This window comes from Sorex araneus, chromosome 1 (assembly GCF_027595985.1).
Source record: "Sorex araneus isolate mSorAra2 chromosome 1, mSorAra2.pri, whole genome shotgun sequence".
In the NCBI taxonomy this organism is placed as follows: Eukaryota; Metazoa; Chordata; class Mammalia; order Eulipotyphla; family Soricidae; genus Sorex; species Sorex araneus.
In genome coordinates, this window is record NC_073302.1 from 65,763,779 (window position 1) to 65,785,494 (window position 21,716).

At 43.8% G+C, this 21,716-nt stretch overlaps 1 protein-coding gene across 3 annotated transcripts in view; it reads right to left on the reverse strand.

Moving 5' to 3' along the window:
* Window positions 1-21,716, reverse strand: part of KDM4C (lysine demethylase 4C) — a 432,788-nt gene that overhangs the window by 384,861 nt on the left and 26,211 nt on the right. For 2 of the 3 annotated variants that reach the window (XM_055145803.1, XM_055145813.1), the window contains exon 2: window positions 7,757-7,913. In XM_055145803.1, coding sequence (XP_055001778.1) covers window positions 7,757-7,897 — 141 coding nt within the window. In that variant the 5' untranslated portion in view covers window positions 7,898-7,913. Of the gene's footprint in view, window positions 1-7,756; window positions 7,914-11,815; window positions 11,940-21,716 lie in introns of all 3 variants that reach the window. The other variant, XM_055145808.1, reaches the window with a different exon arrangement.

Genomic DNA, 21,716 nt, shown 5'->3' on the forward strand with positions numbered 1-21,716 from the left:
TGTTTTCACTGTGCTGGTACAATGAACCCGACACATGTAATAAACCCCAATCCCAGTCCCTGACCTAGTGCTTTTGCCGATTTCCAATGGTGGAGCGACTTCCAGCATGGCCAACCTGAGCTTCCCATCAGAACATAACTGAGCATGGGACATGCTGGAAAGGGATGTGCAAGAGCAGTTCTCAGGCGCACTTGTGAGGCAGCCCAGCACACCATGGTAGTAGTAGTTTACACTCAGTTACTAACAATGAAATGATCAATGAACACTGGTCAGAGAGACAGTACAAGGGTAAGGCCTTGGATATGACTGACTCTAGTTTGATCCCCAGCACCCACATATGGTTCCCTAAACTACCAGGAGTGATCCCTGAACACAAAACCAGGAGTAAGCAGAGCTGGATGCAGTGCGCACGTGCGCACGCACACACACACACACACACACACACACACACACACACACACACAATCAATAAATACTGAAACCAAAGAGCATATTTATAAGAGGCAGCACTATAAATTAGATCATGATATGTGGTTTGAATTCAATCCTCTTTAGAAATTGTTCTGCTTTTTTAGGCAAGAAAAATATATTAAGTGCATCCAGATAGGAAAGGAAGAAATCAAGCTCTCAGTATTTGCAGATGACATATTATATTTAGAGAACCCTAGAGCCTCTACCAAGAAGCTCCTAGAAACAATAAACTTGTATAGTAAAATCAAAGGCTATAAAATCAATATCTAAAAGTCTATGGCTTTCCTATATGCAAGTAATGAGACAGAAGAAAGTGATATGTAAAGAACAATCCCATTGACAATCATGCCTCAGAAAATCAAGTACCCCCAAATCAGCTTAACTAAGGAGGTAAAGGACCTGTACAAAGAAACCTGCAAACCGTTACTTCAAGAAATAAAAGAGGACATAAGGAAATGGAAACACATCCCCTGCTCATGGATTGAGAGAATTAACATTATCGAAATGGCAATATGCACCCAAGCATTATATAGAGTCAATGTGATCCCTACAAAGGTGCCCATGACACTCTTCAAAGAAATTGATCAGACACTCCTGAAATTCATATGGAACAACAAGCACCCACGAATAGCTATAGCAATTATTGGGGGGAAAGAAGATGGGAGGCATCACCCTCCCTCACCTCAAACTGTACTACAAAGTGGTAATAATTAAAACAGTATGGCATTGGAACAAAGACAGATCCACGGGCAAATGCAGTAGTGTGAATATCCTTACACACACCCTCAAATATATGATCATCTAATCTTTGATAAGGGAGCAAAAAATGTGAAGTGGAGCAAGAAAAGCATCTTTAACAAATGGTGCTAGCAAAACTGGACAACTACATGCAAAAAAAAAAAAAAAGGAAATGGGCTCAGACCTCTACCTAACACCATGCACAAAAGTCAGATCAAAATGGATTAAAGACCTCAACATCAGACCAGAATCCATAAGGTATATTGAAAAAAAGGTCAGCAAAACCCTCCACAACACTGAAGCTAAAGGAATCTTCAAAGACAAAACTCCACTGATCTAGCAAGTGGAAACATAAACAACTATAAACAAATGGAATTATCTTAAACTAAGAAGATAGTTTTGTGCCTCAAAAGAAACCAAGACCAGAATACAAAGAGAGCCTACAAAATGGAAAAGGATATTCACCCAATATCCTTCTTATAAGGGGTTAATATCAAGGATATAGAAGGCACTGGTTGAACTCTACAAGAAGAAAACATCCAGGGCTGGAGCAATAGCACAGCAGGTAGGGTGTTTGCCTTGCACGAGGCCGACCTGGGTTCGATTCCCAGCAACCCATATGGTCCCCTGAGCATCACCAGGAGTAATTCCTGAGTGTAAAGCCAGGAGGTAACCCCTGTGCATTGCTGGGTGAGGAGGAGGGAGAGGGGAGGGGGAGGAAGAGGGAGAGAAAGAGGAAGAAGAAGGAAAAGAAGGGGAGGAGGAGGAGGAGGAGGAAGAGGAGGAGGAGGAAGGGGAAGGGGGGAGGAGGAGGAGGAGAAGGAGAGGAAGAAGAAAGAAAGAAAGAAAGAAAGAAAGAAAGAAAGAAAGAAAGAAAGAAAGAAAGAAAGAAAGAAAGAAAGAAAGAAAGAAAGAAAGAAAGAAAGAAGAAAGAAAGAAAGAAAGAAAGAATCTTACACAGTATTCCCTCCTATAAATCCATATACTGGGGAACACTGGTAACTTGTTTTCCCTTCCAGTTATCTTTGTTGCCAACAGGGCTGCTGTTAATGTTACAACACCCTTTTCTGCTGTACATATGCTTGTGGGTTTTCAAAATACACAAATAGATACAGACACTCCAAACAGTAAATAAGGTCATAAATTATGCACACATCAAGTTTAATAGTCATGGTCAAATTTTTACCAAAGTGACTGGACCAGTTCACACTACTACCAGCAACACAGAGTGTGTATTTCCATCTTGTCATCATCATTTTGTACTGTTGCTAATTTAAAGTCTCTCAATCCAGAGAAAGTGCTCAACAGGTAAAGCACATGTTTTACACAAAGAAGGTCCAGGTTCCATCACAAGTACTGAAGAATCCAGAGCACCACCAGGTATTATTCCTCCCGCCCCCTTCAAATGTGAATAAAAATTAAAATGGTTTTGGTTTTGGTTTGGCGTCATATCTGGCAGTGCTCAGGGCTTACTCCTGGCTCTGCACACAGGGGTCACTCCTGGAGGGGATTGTAGGACCATATGTGGTGCTGCAGATCGAACTAAAAACTAAAAGTCAGTCTTTATAGAAGCTATGCGACTTTACCTACCCAACTATAGAGTGCTGCTGTTGTTGTTTTGTCTCTATTGTTCTTTGGGAGCATACCCAACTAAATGTGGGGCTTTCTCCTGACTGTGCTCAGGGATCACTCCTGGCAGGGATCAAACCAGGATCAGCAGGTGCAAGGCAAGAGTCTTAGCCCCTGCGTTCATAGCTCTCTGACATCCAACTATAGAGTTGAATTGCATTTTCTTGATAAATAATAAAATCTTTCCATTTATTCACTGAGATCCTTTTTGTAAAGTACTTGTTCAAGTCTCTTGCCATTTAACCACTGCATTGCTGGGGATTTCTTGTTAATATATGTGTCCTTTATTCTCTTCTAACTCTTCTTGGTTATATTTTGTACATACGTAACAAATTTCTCCTTGTACCATATAATTTGTCTTCCATCCTTCATCTGTTTTTCAGATTGGGAAGCAAACCCAGAGCCTCAACACATACAAAGCAAGTACTCTATCACTGAGCTCAATTCAGCTCTAACTCCTTCCAGTCTTCTTAATGTTTATTTGGATAAACTAAGTTCTTTATTATAATGTAATACAAGAATCCAAGTAATTTTTGTCTTTTGTTCTGTTGGCAGAATTTGGAGATATAATCCTGGACCTCATATATACGCATTCTGGGCCTGAGAGACAGTACCACAGGTAAGTCACCTGTTCTGAGTGACCAAGATTTGTTTCCCAGCACCACATATGGTCCCCAAAGTACCATTAGAAGCACAAAGAAAAAAGGACAGAGGGAAGGAGGGATTGAAGGGAGGGAGGGAGAGGAGGGAGGGAGGGAGGGAGGGAGGGAGGGAGGGAGGGACTCAGACTATACTAAGTTACATCTCCAGCCTGAATCTTTACATTTAATCAATTCTGAATGAAGAAAATCAATTCTTCCTTCACCTTGTGGGCATAGCTAGCTATCTGTCCTTTTAGGCCATTAATCAAACAATGATCTGTAACATTATGTTCAGATTATTGGTTGTGAAGGGGCCAGAATAACAGTATAGCAGGGAAGGCACTTGCCTTGCACACAGCCAACCTGGGTTCAATGCTTTGCACCCATATAGTGCCCCAACCCTGCCAGGAATGATCCCTGAGCGCAAACCCACGAAGAGGCCCTGAGCACTACTGGGTGTAGTCCCAAAAACATTAATTAAAATTATAAACCTAAAAAATAATGATAAAAAGAAAAATTCAGGGGCTGGAGCCATAGCACAGTGCATAGGGTGTTTGCCTTGCACGCAGCTGACCCGAGATTGATTCCCTGCATTCCATATGGTCCCCAGAGTACCGCCAGGAGTAATTCCTGAGTGCAGAGCCAGGAGTAAAACCCCTATGCATTGATAGGTGTGACCCAAAAAGAAAAAAAATCAGGGGCTGAAGCAGGTAAAGCACTTGTCTTGCATGTGGCTGACCCAGGTTCAATTCCCAGCACCCCAAAATTCCTAGCACAGCCAGGAGTGATCCCTGAATACAGACCCAGGAAGAAGCCCCGAGCACATCCATGTGACTCAAGGAAAGAAAGAAAGAAAGAAAGAAAGAAAGAAAGAAAGAAAGAAAGAAAGAAAGAAAGAAAGAAAGAAAGAAAGAAAGAAAGAAAGAAAATGAAAGGGAGGGAGAGAGAGAAAGAAAGAAAGAAAGAAAGAAAGAAAGAAAGAAAGAAAGAAAGAAAGAAAGAAAGAAAGAAAGAAAGAAAGAAAGAAAGAAAGAAAGAAAGAAAGAAAGAAAGAAAAAGAAAACAAAACTAAAGGAGAGAAAGGAAAAAACTAGAACAGATGGTAAACTGAGGCCAAAGTCATTTTGGCCTGCTCCACCACTTTTTCAATCATCAATTAAAATCAATTGCATAAATGGTACATTAAGAACCTATAGGTGGCTCTGTTCCCCAGGACAATCCCCCAAAGCAGACTAACAACATTAATGCAGTTTGAACTTGATGATTTGATTTGAGTTGGTGCAGAAAGAAAGGGAAAGTCAGAGGAACTAAGTTTGCGTGACTGGAAACCATAGTTAGAAATACAAACAGTAAACTGTATTCTTAGTTTAAGTGACAGGAAGCTATTATAGGATTGCATAAGTGAGTATGTCCAACTTAGCCAATGAATCTCATTTAAAATAAAATGTCTGGACCCAGGTGTGTTCTGTTCCCCATTCAGGAAACTAATTGTAGTTCTCACTAATTTCACTGTTACCTAATGCCAGGTGCAGCCCAGGTGTGCGCTTTGTGCCTGCAACGCTCTCGGGACTGGAGCGGCTCCTTCCTCTTCTAACGTTACTAAACGCGCACCCTGCCACAGGACGCTTACTAAGCTCAGTGCGACACAGGAAAATACATGTTTTCAAGAAACAGAAAGGGATGAAGCACAGGACAAAGGGCTGCGTTCAAAGCCCAAAGAAAAAGACAGTCACCCATGACCCCACTCCCCCAAAGTGTAAATCCCTCTGCAAGTCTAGACTCAAAATTATGTCAAATCATTGTGAAATAGCATTCTCTTCAATGAAGGAACAATTTTTCGCCTCAAAGATAATTTATAAGTACCAAGATTCTGAAAGAATGGGAGCTTTAAGAGCTAATCAAATGGTGAAACTAAACACAGCTCATCTAAGAAATTCAGTAAAAGCCTTTCTTCATATTCTCTCTCCCTTCTCTTTTGGCATCATCTCTCCTTTCTCTCTCTCCCTCTCTCCCTCCCTCTCTCTCTCCTCTTCCCCCCACCCACCTCTCTCTCTCCCTCTCTCTCCCCCCTTTCTCTTATAACTCTCCTCCCTCTCTCCGCCCTCATCAACACCCCCTTCAGGTCTTTGGACTTACCCAGTAGTCAGTGATTATTCCTGGCTCTGTGCACAGGGATCACCTCTGGCAACAGTCAAGGGACATATGGATGCCAGGGATGGAACCCAAGTAAGCCACATGAAAGGCAACATCTTACCCACTGTACCATCTCTCCAGCCCTTTGGGCATCCTCTTGATCTTCATTTTTCTGCTTCTCATCTACCCAAATAAAACTCCACTCACCTTCATACACCCAGATTTGAGAGCTTTCAAGCACAATGTAAGGGCAGCCCTGCAGGGACGCAAGCCTGCACATCACAGAAGATAGGAAATGCACAGCCCTGCTGGTGCCAGCGCTCATCGGGCACTGTCTGCTCTCAATGCTCTTGGACACTCCCTCGGATGTGGGGACCCCACTGAGAACCTGGAAGCACCCCAGCCCAGGGCGCACCACAAGGACCTGTGAGTCCGTGTGCTGATGCAGACACATCAGATGCTCAGATCACAAAGTTAACATTTAGGACATAATTTAAAAAAAAAATCAATTAAGTGCCATAAACTGAACTCTCCTGGTGAGAATTCTTTCTTTCAGATGAGTGCCCATTACAAAAGCCATCTCAGGTGAAGGCCAGAGGATATAAAGTAGGTTTGAGCTCCTGGTCTGATTTGGCAAACTATTGCGGGGGGTCAGGGAACACTACTGCCAGTAATTTACATGAGGGGAAAAAAAATTAGCTTCTCTGATTTTCAGATAGTGAGAGAAGCCCATTTTGGGAGTAAGATACTCAGAGTCCTAACCTTTCCTCTCACCCTGCGCACACCACAATGACCCCTGGCAGGATTCTCTGCCACCACCTTCCCCTACCCCAAATTCATTCTACACATAGAAGCTGCTGGAGATCACAGGAAGAGCGCTTTTCAAAATGAAGAACAGGGACCAGAGACAATACAGGGTTTAAAGCTTTCACCTTGCATACAGTTCACCCCAATTAAATCACCAACACCCTAAAGGGTCCCCTGAGCACAACCAAGTCACCTTGAGAACTGGCATGTAGGGCACTCCAAAATTAAGGAAGAGTCACCATGCCTTCCTCTCCTCTACCTTAAGCCTGTCAATGCTTCCAACTGTATGTGACAAAACCAGTAGAATATGGAGGCCAGAGATATCGGGCAAAAGAAAAGCCTTTCTGTTTTGTTTTTGTTTTTTATTTGGGAGCCATACATGGCAGTGCTCAGGGCTTACGCCTTACTCTGCACTCAGAAGTCACTCCTGGTGGGCTCAGGGGACCATAAGGAATACCAGGAATGGAACCCGGGTAAGCCATGTATGAGGCAGGTGTCCACCCACTGTCCACCACTCTGGCCCCTGGAGGATAGGATTTGCACGCAGAAGCCAGAGGCTGGATTCAATCCCTGACCAGCTCACTAGGAGTAACCTTTAAACACCGAGCCACGAGCAGCCTCTGAACACCACCACATGTGGCCCCAAAGCAGAAAGCAAAATAAGTTTTCTAATATGATAAATTTTCTCTGAATAAATCAAATGTTCCCCATAAGTTAACAAGAACTGGGGCCAGAGAGTACAGCGCGTAAGGCACGCTTTGCAGCCAAGAGTGATCCCAGAGAACAGAGCCAAGAGTGAGCTTAAGTCCTAAGCACACCTGGGAGGGAGAAAGGGAGGGAGGGAGGGAGGGAGGGAGGGAGGAGAAGATTATATCATTATCTTCTTTGGGAAGACACAATTCCCCACACGATGAAGATTAAGAGCATAATAAATAGATAATTTGGTTTTACACAGTGTTTCATGGAGCCAGAGTAAAACTATAGGGGTTAATGCAATTGCCTTGTAGTTAGCCAACAAAGGTTTGATCTCTGGCACTACACCTGGTCCCCTGAGCACTGTTAGGAGTCATTCCTGACCACAAGGCCAGGAATGGCCCCTGACCACTGCCTGGGGTGGTGCAAACCTCCAAAATATTAAAAATAATAAGGCAGTGTATCTCAACCTCTCTTCAATCGTGGCCCTTCCAACTTTGGTTCCTTCCTGTGTTTCCCCACCCACCTCCACCCTCCCAATTGACCCCTCGGTTTTATGCCCTGGCCCCCCATTTATGCAATTTTCACCTGTATCCTCCTTAGAATCCCCCATGGGACCGCTGGCTTAAAGGGTGGATAATCACCTTTGCAAGACCTGCTCGATGAGCTCCTTTGGACTCCATGTAGGCGAGGTATTTGTTAAAATCCCGGAACTCTTCCATGGAGGGTCTGAAGGTCATGATCTTACAGCTGGGGTTCAGGCTCTCTTCCGTGGCCTCCTCCATGCTGGCAGGACAGTCTCTGTGGAGAAGATGATATATGCTCATCAGCATTGACTGTGTGGTAAAGTCAGTTTCAATCCTACCAAGCAGCAAGAAAGCTCTCCAGCAATAGCGCTTCTTCTTTTGCTTCTATTAGAGAGATTCCCTATTAGGAAGACTCCTGCATCGCTCCCTAGAATCCAGGGAAAGGTTGGAAGAAGAAGAATGTTTGTAATTACTCCTCCTCTCAAGCTTCGATCCTGATACTTAACCCCTGATCTAATCATATTGCCCAGCTCCCCAAAACCCATCCAGCAAAAATAAAATTTCTGATTATCCAACTTTAGAAAAGGTTTCTCAAAACACTCTTCCTTATCCATATCCATATACCTGGACAAAGATCCAGTCCAGGATATGTAGAAAATGAGCAATGATCAACTTCTCCTGCAATTTACTCAAGTGTTCCTAAACATTCATACATGCTCCCCTCACATAGGGAATGTAAAGACAAACTCAGAAGCACTAGAACATCAACTATTCTTTATCATCATCATCATCATCATCATCATCATCTGTATGAGATTATTAATTCACTACAGAAAACATTCTTTATTAGGGTTGACGCAATAGTATACAGTACCAGTACCAGCAGTATTAATACAATATTGTAAGACAGTACTATGTCTTACATGTGGCTGGTACCCCATATCCTGCCCCACCGAGCCCACCAGAGTCATCCCTGAGCACAGAGTCAAGAATAAGTCCTAAACATGGCCCAGTGTGGCACAAAACAAGAATAAAGAAAGGAAGAAAGGGAAAGAGAGAAAAAGAGGAAGGGAAGGAGAGAGGAAGGAAGGGAGGGAGGGAGGAAAGGGGGGGCTGGCTCTGTATTTTCCTTGAATTAGGTAGAGGAAGTAGCCAAAAAAGAAAAGAAAAAACTACCTCCCCATCCACACTAATACAACTGCACTCAAGCAAATCCACGGGCTTGAGGATTCTCCAAATAGGATAGATACACTACTTTAAAAGCATACAGGTCTGGCCTTTGCATAACTACCATGGACTTATCTACCACCCCACCAGAGCCCATATTAATTATCCTTGAGACACCACAATTATGCGACTGACGTGTGCTTCTGTAAACAGTAGTGCTCTTCATCCCCGTTCCACTGGAGTAGACTTCATCTGTGTCTTCAGCCAGCAAACCCCTCCCTACAGTCAAGATCCCCAACACAAGCAGGCCGGGTGAGCCATCCTGGGTCTAGGCTCCCTTCATTCATTTCTGACAGCATCAGCCAACAGTGACAAAATGGTTGGCATTTCCAACCACACTCAACTTAAAAGTTCCTCCAGCAAAAGGTAAGCCCACCTCCTCTTTAAGCCTCGGCAGTCCAGTCTGGGGTCCAGTTCGAATTAAACTAACTGATGAAATAACTATTTACTAACTCAAGGGCCAGGGATTAGCAGCGTGGTGGTAGAACATTTGCTTTTGTGAGGTTCAGAGTATGCTCTCCAGTACTGCAAATAAACACCTTTACCCAGATTTCCTTTACATTTCAATCTAATGTAAGCACCGTCGTTTTAAAACTTCAGAATAAAAATCCACTAGCTGGAGGATTAAATGCTTTATTTCAAAAGAATAAGGGCTAGAGAAGTAGTACAGCAAGTAGAGCACCTGCCTTGCGCGTGGTCAACCAGTGTTCAATCCCCGCATCCCATATGTTTCCCTGAGCACCACTAGGAGTGATTCCTGAGTGCAGAGCCAGGAGTTACCCCTAAGCATCACCAGGTTTGGTCCAAAAACAAAATAAAAACAATAAATACTATAATTTTAAAGTATTTACACTAAATGATAACATTTAAAATAAAAGTACTAGTCCCAAAATGGAGGGGAAAAATCACATGGAAAACTTACTTATTTTCTTGACTGTTAAAGAATATTAAATATAGGGCTGGAGCGACAGCACAGCGGGTAGGGCGTTTGCCTTGCACGCGGCCGACCCGGGTTCGATTCCCAGCATCCCATATGGTCCCCTGAGCACCGCCAGGAGTGATTCCTGAGTGCAGAGCCAGGAATAACCCCTGTGCATCGCCAGGTGTGACCCAAAAAGCAATATATATATATTAAATACAGAAACCTGACCAGTGAGAAGAGAAAGAAAGTCTTGACTATCTCTGTGGAAACGTTAGGTTGGTGGAAAGCAGCCTTACTTTTCCCTGCCAAAAGAACAAGAGAAGACCAGGGATGTAGCTCAGCAGTAGAGCACATGGCTTGCATATGAGAGTCCCTCAGTTTGATACCCAATACCAAGAGAGGAAGGGAAGGAGGGAAGGAGGGAGGGAGGGAGAAAGGGGGGAAGGGAGGGAGGAGGGAGGGAGGAAGTGAGGGAAGGAGGGAGGATGGATTTGAATATTTCCTAGGCAGAACAAGAAATCACTAAAGGGAAAAATTGGAAATCCATCTAGTCATTCAATAACAAATAGTTACTGAATACCAAACTGCTGGGCAGATATCCGGGGAAGGATGAAACCACATTCTAACACTAATGGAGTGAAACTGACAATAAAATAATGAGTGGTAAGTGTTGGGAGGAAGAAACCAGGGTAAGGGGATAGAGTGCAAAGAGGAAGTGTAGTTAATTTATGGCTTGGTGGCAATAGAGGCATTTAAGAGGCCTGAAGAAGAGAATAAATCATGCAGATAGCTGGAATAGAATCACTTGGGGCTGAGGCAAAAGCACAGAACCTGTTGGGATTTTCAAGGGAAAGCAAGGAAGCATGTGTGGCTGGACCTGTGAACACCTGGAAAAGGGGAGGAACTGCCTTTAGCACCCCTCTGAGTGAGGTGAGAAGTAATCTTGGGCATCCTCCTTGCATCTACTGTTGATACTTTGGTATGCACCTCCTCCATTCAAGAGGCACTGCTTTCTTCAGGAACTCTGCCAGGGCACTATAAGCAGAGACGCAAGTAACTCATTAGTTGCTATACAATAAAACAAGGATGAAAGCACCAAGGCAGTTTATAACAATCCAGAAAAGACAAAATGGTGACTTGAACCACAGGTGAGCAGTGAGAAGTTGTCAGACTACAGATAATATTCATCAGACATTTTTCTGATAAAAATGAGAGGAACCAAGAAGTACAGATTTGTGTTCTTCAGCAACAAAGCAAAGTTTCTGACAAGAAGCTGGAGCAAGAAGTCAGCTAAGACATGTGGCAGGAGCCGGAGAGATCATTCAACAATCCAGAGCTCATACATTGTACATAGGCCAGTGTGGGATCCTATGTTGCCAGATGAGATTTCTTGCTCTATCCTCTACACTGCATATGGTCCTGGACCAAGAACCTCCAGGAGTGGCCCTGAATATTGTGGGTATGCAAAAAAAAAAAAAAAAAAGATATGCAGCAAATTCCCCAGTGAGCACATGTGAAGCACAGCCAACAACCAAGTACGTACACCAACCCCTCATCATCACAACAGCAGCAACAAAGAGAAAGGGGAAAAAAATAAAAAGAAAGTTTGAGAAGTCATGCAGCAAACTGATAACCATTAGATTTAAGCCTCTGCCCTGCCACTAGTTAACTAGCTGGTCTGGGAAATATGCTCTGCCTCTTCTAGTCACTACTTCTTTGCTTACACAAAAGCAGTGCTACCTATAAACAGGCACATATACTAACCACCTACTTAAACTCATATATTGTATAATAGAATTCTTTCAAATCTACAAAGTTAATAGAGGCTTATCAAAAAGTTTTAGATATGTTAAAATATCTAATTTAATATTAGCCCCACCACCCAAAATCTTTGCCAATATGACAGGCAAAAAATAAAATGACTGGTATTCATGTAGCAGGGGTTGGAGGTTATTATGACACTGATCATTTATAGATGCAGATAACCCTTTTCATTTCACTTTGGATCACCTATTTGTATCATTTACCTTAAAAGGTAGCTCTAGAAATCTTCTGTTCCTCGTCTTTCCTAGTCCATATTTGCCATTCTGAAACTTAATCTTGCTGTTAATCAAGTCCTCAGTCCCATCTCTCTCTTTTATCTTTATTTCTCTGAGCAAAGAAGAAAAAATAGGTTTAACATGCTCTCAGAATAATGTTTCTTATTAAAAGAAAGACTGTCTTACTCTGCAGGAAAAATCTTTCTGATTTTCAGCTGAAGGTGATGCAATAACCATATTTTTAATGCTACACCTCTTCAGAGACTGAGTCCCCAAAGTGAGTAAAAACACATCCGTGATGAAAACCCTGTTATTTTGCATTTATGTACCTGGCTTTCAATAATTTTTTGAGAACAACTAAACCAAATAACTATAGTAAAATTAGATGTTTGGATTTTTTTTCTCGTGAACTAAATATACTTTTTAGACTATCAATGTGAATTTTAAAACACACACACACAGAGTTTAGGGGGCCAGAAAGATGACAGCTTAATGGTCAGAATACATATTCTTCATAGAGGAGAGACAGTTCAATCCGAAGCCCTACATATGGGTCCACACAGCATTGCCAAGAGTGACCCTAGGCACCATATGAGGAACAGACCCTGAGCACCACTGGATATGGTCCAGAAACAAACAATATCAAATCTCTCTCTCTCTCTCTCTCTCTCTCTCTCTCTCTCTCTCTCTCTCTCTCTTTATCAATACCAATATCAATATCTCTCTTCAATAGCAAATCTTTCTCTCTCTCACACACACACACTCTCTCTGTCTCTGTCTCTCTCTCTCTCTCTCTCGCTCTCTCGCGCTCTCTCTCTCTCTCTCTCTCTCTCTCACACACACACACACTTTATAAGTAGGGTTATCTCAATAAGCCAGGTTACAGGCTTTGCATGAAGATCAGGGTTCAATAGCCAGTACCACATGGTTCCCTGAACAGTCAAAATTGACCTGAGCACAGTGCCAGAAGTAACTCCTTGAACCATCAGGTGTGGCCCAATAAACCAAGAAAATAAAAATAAAATAGAGTTGGAGTTACCAACGATAGAGGTAGCAGGGTCCTAGGGACAGTGATAAAGAGATACTGGCAATTTGGTGGTAGACAGGGTAAAGTAACATTGTTCCTCAAAAAACACAATCACACTCTGATAACCACTATCCCACTATCTTAATCGGGAAAAAACTATTTCAATACACAATGGTTTGGGGGAGGTTAGGGACTGGGGGGCCTTCTAAGCAGTGCTCAGGGGCTGAGGAATCACTCCTAATGTCTGCTGGACACTAATTGGACCAGCCATTTAGTGCGAGGGTCCCAAGATGCTGCCTGGGCCCCCATGCCAAGAGCCAACAGCCCTGCCAGCAGTGGGCAGGAGTCAATCTGCAATTGACCAAGTGGTGCTGGGAATCAAACCTGGGTCAGCATGTTCCCTAACCCCCATAGTATTTTCCCAGCCCTAAATGTAGATTGCTTTTTGCTGTTGTTTTGGGCTTTTTTCTAGTTTGGGGGCCACAGCCAGCCAGCTCAGGGCTGACTTGTGGCTGTGTACTCAGGGATCATTCCTGGTAGTGCTCAGGGGGCCATATGGGGTGCTGGGGATCAAACCCAGATCATCTGTGTGCAAAGCAAACGCCCTACCAGCTATATTATAACTCTGGGCCCACAGAGTTTTCTTAAAACTATTTCCTTCCTGCCCCCCCCCCAAAAAAGTGGGTTGTTTTTTTCCCCCCCACTAAGAAAAGTCTAGCACTGATTTCGCATAAAACTTTCCCATGCCTCTTTACTGGAAGAATTTTACCTTATCACAGTGGAAAAACATGTACTCCCTGGCTTCTAGTATAGCTTTGTGTGGCTCTGAAAGAGAAACTGGCAGCTGATGCTTTCTTGTTCAAAGAAAACTCCTATAGTAAACATCTTGTGTGCAGCTGTATTTCTGACTTCTGTTCTCCTGCTTTAACAATTTGGGGGAGAGGAGCAACCACAGAGAGCTCTCACCATGTACAATCTTAGACACCATCTGCCTCGGAAATGATCCGCACTGCATATTGCCTCTGAGGAGAACGCCTCGGGAACTACAGGAGCGCAGCCCTTGGGAGAAGCCCCACTCGCCTGTGAAGCTGATAATGCGCTCGCCTGTGGCTAGAAAGAAAATGAAACAAAGCACCATCGCCAGCTGTGCTAGAACTGGAGAGAACACTGCCAGCCTCCCCTGCGGCTGCACAGGACGGCCCGAATCCTGGGGGCCACCGCTTGAGTCCCCGCTCATTTCTTTCTTCCAGTGAGACTGATAAAGAAACTGAGAGGCCACAGAATGGGCCGGCAGATGCTGCTGTCCTGCTCTGTTCTGGCTCCCATAGGTCCAGTTCCCCGAAGGCAAGGCCCAAGCCCCACCTGAGGCCACTGGCAATCTGACCTTTCCTTTCCAAGGCTGCTGTTTAGCAGGTTTGGCCTCACAATGAGCCAAGTAAGCATTTGTTCTGCAGTCTGCCTTGGCCTTGGTTTCCACAATGCAAATGTTGTGGAAACCCAACCCCCAGTGCTTGAGAACGTCACCTGAGCTGGAGGCAGGGCCTTGGCCAAATGTAATCAGGCTAAGAGAAGGCCTGAGGGTGTGCCCCAGTCCAATATGCCTGGTGTCCTTATAAGAAGAGAAGAAACAGACCCAGAGGGAAAAGACCAAGTGAGGAGGGAGGCAGACAACTGGTGCTCACCCAGAAACTCCAGAAAACACAAGCTTGAACAATCTCCATCCTTTTGCAAAACCATGGCCTGCCCACACCTTGATTCTGGCCTCCTCACCCCCAGAACTATGAAGGAATGAATGTGCCCCCACCCCCATTTTTTTCCCATCTTTCACCGTGTTTCACTTTGTTTATAGGGGCCACCTCTGTCAGGCTCAGCTGGAGCCAGGCCAGTGCTGCTTAAGGGACCATATGGTGCCAGGAATAAAATGCATGGCCTTGCACAGGCGAGGCATACGCTCGACCACTCGAGGTAGCGCCCCTTCTTAATTTTTCCCCATTTCAAACTACTCGAGTTTGTGACATTGGTACAGTAGCCACAGCGTATTAACACAGACAATAAGGAAGAGAAGCCAAATGCCACATACTCTGCCTCCAGTAAACCCAGCAGTAAGGCAGTAAAACCCAGGGAACCCTGACTTCCCATTTGACTCCATCCTTCTCGGCTGGCTCTAGACTTGAGTGCAGAGGGTTGTGATGGGACACCCTGAAAACTCTGGACTTATCTATTCTATTTAAGTGCCAGAGACAGGGCTATCTGGCTTACAGTGCTGTCCTTGAGCAAAGCCCCAGGAGCACAAGAGGCCTGAGAACATACGTTAGAAAACAAGAACACAAAGAAAAGCCTTGTTATGACTGATTGTCTTCTGGCAAAGCCCTTCTGGTAGTACCCCAATGACATCGGGGCAGGCTTTACTTCAGCCGCGTATCCACTCGGATAACCCCTTCCTGCAGCTCCCCTAGCCTAGACAGTCTGGGCGCGTATTAGAAAAGAGGACTCAGGGAGATGCTTCTGCAACAGGACAGCTCAGGCAACATACGAATTTGTGTCAAATTTTCTCTTTCTGCACAGATTCCAGGTTGGGTTCAAACAGAAGGTTCCTGAGGAGAAGAGGCTCAAATTTAATACGTAACTTCCTTCGGTTAACCACAGTGGCCACTGCACAATCTTGAGCAGGTCCCTCTTACGCCCTTGAAAATAGGAGCAGAGAGAACTTGCTTTCGTGGAAAAACTGAACAAATCTTCCCCTTTTCTTAGAGAATTTTTGAGTTTGCCAAAGATCTGGCACGATTTACAGATAGATGAGCACTCAGGCTAACATCTCAAAATTAGTACTCAGGAAACCTGAGTGACAGTGCCCCAAGGCCCGTCTGAAGTGACCCCTGAGTGCAGAGCCAGGAGTAAGCCTTAAGCACTGTCGTGTGTGCTGCCATACAGTCCCTCCAAAAAAAAATATGCAGAAGAGGATATGGGACCAGCAGCATTGCTTTAAGGATTCATTTTAGCATGAAACCTCTTTCCTGGTTCTAACTATATAGCCTTCAATGGGACAGAAGGAATTTTCCTCAGATAAGAAGCTCACAGTAATTTTGTAGCTCATAGCTACAAAACTGCAACTTCCTCCCAGCACTATCGCTTTAGATCTAATATCAGGTTTATGCATCCACTCCAGACTTTTATCTATTTCTTAAACACAATGGGTCATGTGTTAATTATATCTGGTTTATCCTTTCTTTTTTGTTGTTTTTTGTTTTGTTTTTTGCTTGTTTTTTAGTCACACCAGCAATACTCTGGGGTTACTCCTGGCTCTGTACTCAGGAAGTGATCCTGGTGATGCTTGGGAGAACTATATGACATGCAGGAGATTGAACCCTGGTGGCAGCATGCAAGGCAAACGCCCTACCTTCTGTACTATCCCTCCAGGCCCATATCCATTCCTCTTGAGAATAAAATTTCTTAAAGAGCTGGACGTGGCCTGCATTCACTATAACACTGGTTCAAAATCTCTGTCACCACATATGATCCCCTAGCCACCACTTGGGATCACTACTGAGCACAGAGGTAGGAATAAGCCCTGAAAACCATGGGCTGGGTGTGACCCAAAATGAAAATAAATAAATAAGCTACCTGGAACCAGAGATGTGCTTTCAGTGGTAGAGTGGTAGACTGAGTTCAGTCCCCAGCCCCCATGCTCCCCTGTCCTCAACACCAGCAGGTACAGTCCTGGTGGCCCCCACGTACCACTGGGCTGAACACCATCCACCAGGACTGACCCCTATCACAATAAAATAACAGACAAGGCTGGAGAGCATGCTTAGCACCGAAAGCCTGGGTTTACTTCAGGCACCACAGGATCACCCAAATACCAGTGGGAGTGACCCCTGAGCACTGTGCCAAGAGCAGCCCCTGAGACCATTGGGTGTGGCCGAAAAGCAGGGGGGAGGGGAAACCAACAATAATAAGCTATTTGTACAACTGAAAAATGTCAAGGCCATAAAAGGCGTGAAGTCAAAAGGAAAGACAGAGAAAAGAAAAGTGCCTGCCACAGAGGCAGGCAGGGGTGGGGGAGTAGGAGGGAAACTGGGGACACTTGTGTTGAGAAATACACACTGGTGAAAGGAGCCGTGTTAGAACACTGCATGACTGAAACAGAATCATGAACAACTTTGTAACTATATATCTCACTATTCAATGAACAAAATAAAAGAAAAAAATTTAAATAATAAATGGCAAGAAGTAAAAGCTAGTTATAGATTAAAAGATTTTTTAATCCAAGAAATATATCTTTTTCCTCTTTAGCTTTAAGAAGTATTAGTGGAGCAAACAGTAATATTTAGCAAAATTTGTAAATATCACAATAGCACTATGTCAAGACAATTTCTTTATCCTGATAATAATGGAGCTGTAACTGGAAAATGATCTTGTACACTGGTGGTGGAGAGTGGGTGTTGGAATGTTATATGATTGAAACCCAATCATGAACAACTTTATTAACTGTGTATCTTCCTGAGATTCAATAAGAAAGGAGGGAGAAAAGGAAATGATCTTGTTTTTAAGAAATATATGACACTAGGTGAGGGGCATTATATCCATAAATTATTTTTCAAATAGTTCAAAGCACTGAGTGTATGCACAAAAACAAACAGAGCAACAGGGTGTGAGTGAGAATGAGAATAATTATGAGCACTGAGTTTACAGATGTAGCACAAGCCTAGCATGTGCAAGGCCCCAAGTTCAATCCCCAGCAACACATGTGTCCCTACGTGTCACCAGTAATCCTGGGGGCCTCCGAACTCTACCTGGAGTAGTCACCTAAGTGGCCCCAAGCACTGTCCCTAACACCTCCCAAATATAAAAACAGAAAAGAGGAGGGGCTACAGCAACAGTATAACTGGTAGAGTACTTGCCTGGCACGTGGCCAACCCAAGTTCAATCCTTGACATCCCATATGGTACCCTGAGAATCACCAAGAATGATTACTGAGTACAGAGCCAGTAATAACCCCTGAATATGGGTAGGTGTGGCCCAAAAACAAAATAATAATAATAATAAGAGCCAAAGCAATAGCACAGCGGTTAAGACACTTGCCTTGCATGCAGCCAACCTGGGTTCAATCCCTGATATGCCACGTGGTCTCCTGAGCACCCCCAGGAGTAATTCCTATGTGCGTGGCCAGGAGTAACTCCTGTGCATTGCCAAGTGATGCCCAAAAAACCAAAATTTTAATAATAAAAATAGAAAGATGAGCATGGTACAACTGCAACATTTGGAAAACTAAAGTAAAAAGTTTATTCTTTGCTCTCTTTGGTGGTTCATTTTAAGCCTGAATTTATTTCAAAATAAAAAATTAGAAGGGAGAGAGCAAAGGGCTAGAGTGCAAGCTTTACAAATGGCAGATGGCAGCCCCAGGTTCCATGCCTGGCTCAGCTCTGTCCTCCACACACCTCTGGGAATAGCCCCTGAGCACTGATAGGTGTGGTCCAAGACATAAAATGAAACAAATGTAAACAACTACAAGGATCAAGTCAAAAGAACACAGGGGCAGGGGAGGTAGCTCAAAGGGAGCCCCACGTTTGATCACCAACACTGCATGGTCCCCCAGCACCACTGGGAACAACCCCCAAACACTGAGCTAAGAGTTGTTCTTGTGTTCATCTACTAACGGTGCCTAGAAATACAGCAACAACGACACAAGTGCAGTAGAATTTTGCTGAGTAGGAAACAGCTCTTGTGACCACATACAGGGTTATCAGTCTGGTAGGGGTGAACTTCATATCCAGGCAAACCTGACACATTCATAATGGCACCAAAGGAAAAATGTTTGTGTACTTTCTTAGCTTTCTTACAATAAAGGCTCTTAGGAACCCCAAGTCACAATGGGCTCTGAAGGGGCTGGAGCGATAGCATAGCGGGTAGGGCGTTTGCCTTGCACGCGGCCAACCCAGGTTCGAATCCCAGCATCCCATATGGTCCCCTGAGCATCGTCAGGAGTAATTCCTGAGTGTAGAACCAGGAGTAACCCCTGTGCATCGCCGGGTGTGACCCAAAAAGCAAAAAAAAAAAAAAAAAAAAAACACAATGGGCTCTGAAATTCTTGTTACGAAAAACCATTCTCCATTAAAAGGAACCAGGGCTTCTTAAGTGAAGGACTAATTCCAAGTCAGGAGAGGATACACTGGAAAAGAACTAGAACATTCTGGTCCAGAAATGCCCAAAACTGACTGACACCGGAAAGACATAAAAATTAACATGAAAGGTTCCACCAGCCAAATCTGGGGAAAATTGAAAATCAAAATAATAATATACTATAGCTAATTAAATATAATCATGTCCATAAAAAATATATTAATATTTCAAAAATCCCAAGTCCACAATATCCTTACAAGTCTCATACTGGAGTCTTTACTGGTGCCCACTCAAGCAAATCAATGATTAACAGGACGACCGTGCTACAGTGCTACAGTGCTGTGGTGCTTGATTTTATTAATTTATTACACATTCCTCTTTCCTTTTCTTTTTTTTTAATGTTGCTTAATGACCAAAGGTCACACACATGGGTCATGACAGCCCAAACCTTCTTAGCTGCACTGCTCTCTGAGTTGCATTCTTTCCTTGTGGCACTCCCAGCTTGCAGTACACTGGTGATCACACACTTGTCCTGAGGTGCCCAGGATCCCACACAGCAAGCAAACCAATTGTGCTCTCTGCATGACGGGTGATTCTAGGAATCCAACTTGTGGCCTCATCATGCAAGGCAGGTATTTTTGCCACTGAGACCCTTTTTTTTTTTTTGGTTTGTTTGTTTGTTTGTTTTGCTTTTGGGGTCACACCCAGCGATACACAGGGGTTACTCCTGGCTCTGCACTCAGGAATCACTCCTGGCGGTGCTCCGGGGACCATATGGGATGCTGGGAATAGAACCCGAGTGCAAGGCAAACGCCCTCCCCGCTGTGGTATTTATTGCTCCAGCCCCTGAGTTCTCTCTTAAACCTAATGTCTCTTTTTTTCAAAGTGTCAATCACCACAGGAATACATTAACATGTTATTACTCCCAGGAACTGTAGAGAGGAGGAATAAAAACCTTATTGTAACCTTTACTGAGAAAATTATATTCCCTATCAAGAGAAAGCATAGATTTGATGGCAGGAAAATAATAACAAAAGTAATAAAACAAAGAATCTAAGGAAAGCAGCAGAAATAAATACTGAAATCATATGGCAACAGGTTAACCAAAAACTTTATTTTTTATTTGTTTTGGGGTCAGATCTCACAACGCTGGGAAGCTACTCAGGGGTCAGTGTTGGGGGAAGTATGCAGTATGGAATATCAAACTCAGGGTTCCAGCATGCAAACCTCACATTCCAGTCCTTTGAGCCCCAGAGCCAGAAGCTTTATAATGGAGGGGACAGCTACAGTGTCAATGGAATGAACAAACATGAACGCAGGTGAAACAAAACACAGAATATCAGGTATTAAATAAGCTTACGTTTAAAAAAATGTAAATCTTAACTAAACTAAGGCATTAAATCTAATGTTTGCCAACTGGCACTGGAAAGTGGTTAAAAAAAGAAAACCTGCCAATTAAGAAATACAGGAGGCAGAGGAACAAATTGAGCATCACAAGAAAGCAAACTGTGGGGGCTGGAGCAATAGCACAGCGGGTAGGGCGTTTGCCTTGCATGCGGCCGACCCGGGTTCGATTCCCAGCATCCCATATGGTCCCCTGAGCACCGCCAGGAGTAATTCCTGAGTGCATGAGCCAGGAGTAACCCCTGTGCATCGCCGGGTGTGACCCAAAAACAAAAAAAAAAAAGAAAGCAAACTGGCTAAATACAGAATACAGGACAGTCTCCATTCCAAAATTAGTTGGGGTGGGAGGGAGAAGGTGTGTGAGCAGGGGTGGGAACAGAGACTGTTAACAGAATTTTTAATGACAGATATAAATAAGTAAATACATCAACACAAATTTGCAAAGGAAAGAAGTAGAAAAATGCAGCAATGGGAGCGAGGAAAGGTAAACAAGAGGTAAGGCAGATACCCTGCATTTGATTAATCCATTCAATGCAAGCACAATATATGGTCCCCCAAGTCCCACCAGGATTCACCCCTGAACACAGAGCCAGGAGAGAGAAAGAAAGAAAGAAAGAAAGAAAGAAAGAAAGAAAGAAAGAAAGAAAGAAAGAAAGAAAGAAAGAAAGAAAGAAAGAAAGAAAGAAAGAAAGAAAGAAAGAAAGAAAGAAAGAAAGAAAGAAGGGAGGGAGGGAGGGAGGGAGGGAGGGAGGGAGGGAGGGAGGGAGGGAGGGAGGGAGGGAGGGAGGGAGGAAGGGAGAGAGAGAGAGGGAGGGAGGAAGGAAGGAAGGGGGAGAGAGAGAGGGAGGGAGGAAGGAAGGAAGAGGGAGAGAGAGAGAGAGAGGGAGGGAGGAGGGAGGGAGGAAGGAAGAAGGAAAGAAAGAAAACTGCAACAAGAAAAAAAATGTAACAAAACAAGTAGAAGTAGACCAAAGAGACTTTAGTATTATGTACTTTGCCAAATAAGCCTGAGAATACCTCAGAAATATCTTTTGGGGGGTTCTTGGGAGGGGCAATTTGGCAGTGTTCAGGGCTTATTTCTGCTCTGTGTTCAGACATCACTCCTGGAAGTGCTCAGGGGACCATACGAAGGGCTGAGAATGGAACCTGGGTCAGCCACATACAGTGACTGACCTAAAATGCCTAAATCCAGGTCCTATAACTTCCAAAAGTTTCTTGTACGCCATCTTCCATGCAGACAGATCCCTGCTACAGCTCCCGAATCTCTCCCAGAGAAACCCTAAAGGAAAACAGAATATACACATTGGGACAGAGAGATAATATAGCAGCAAGTAGATA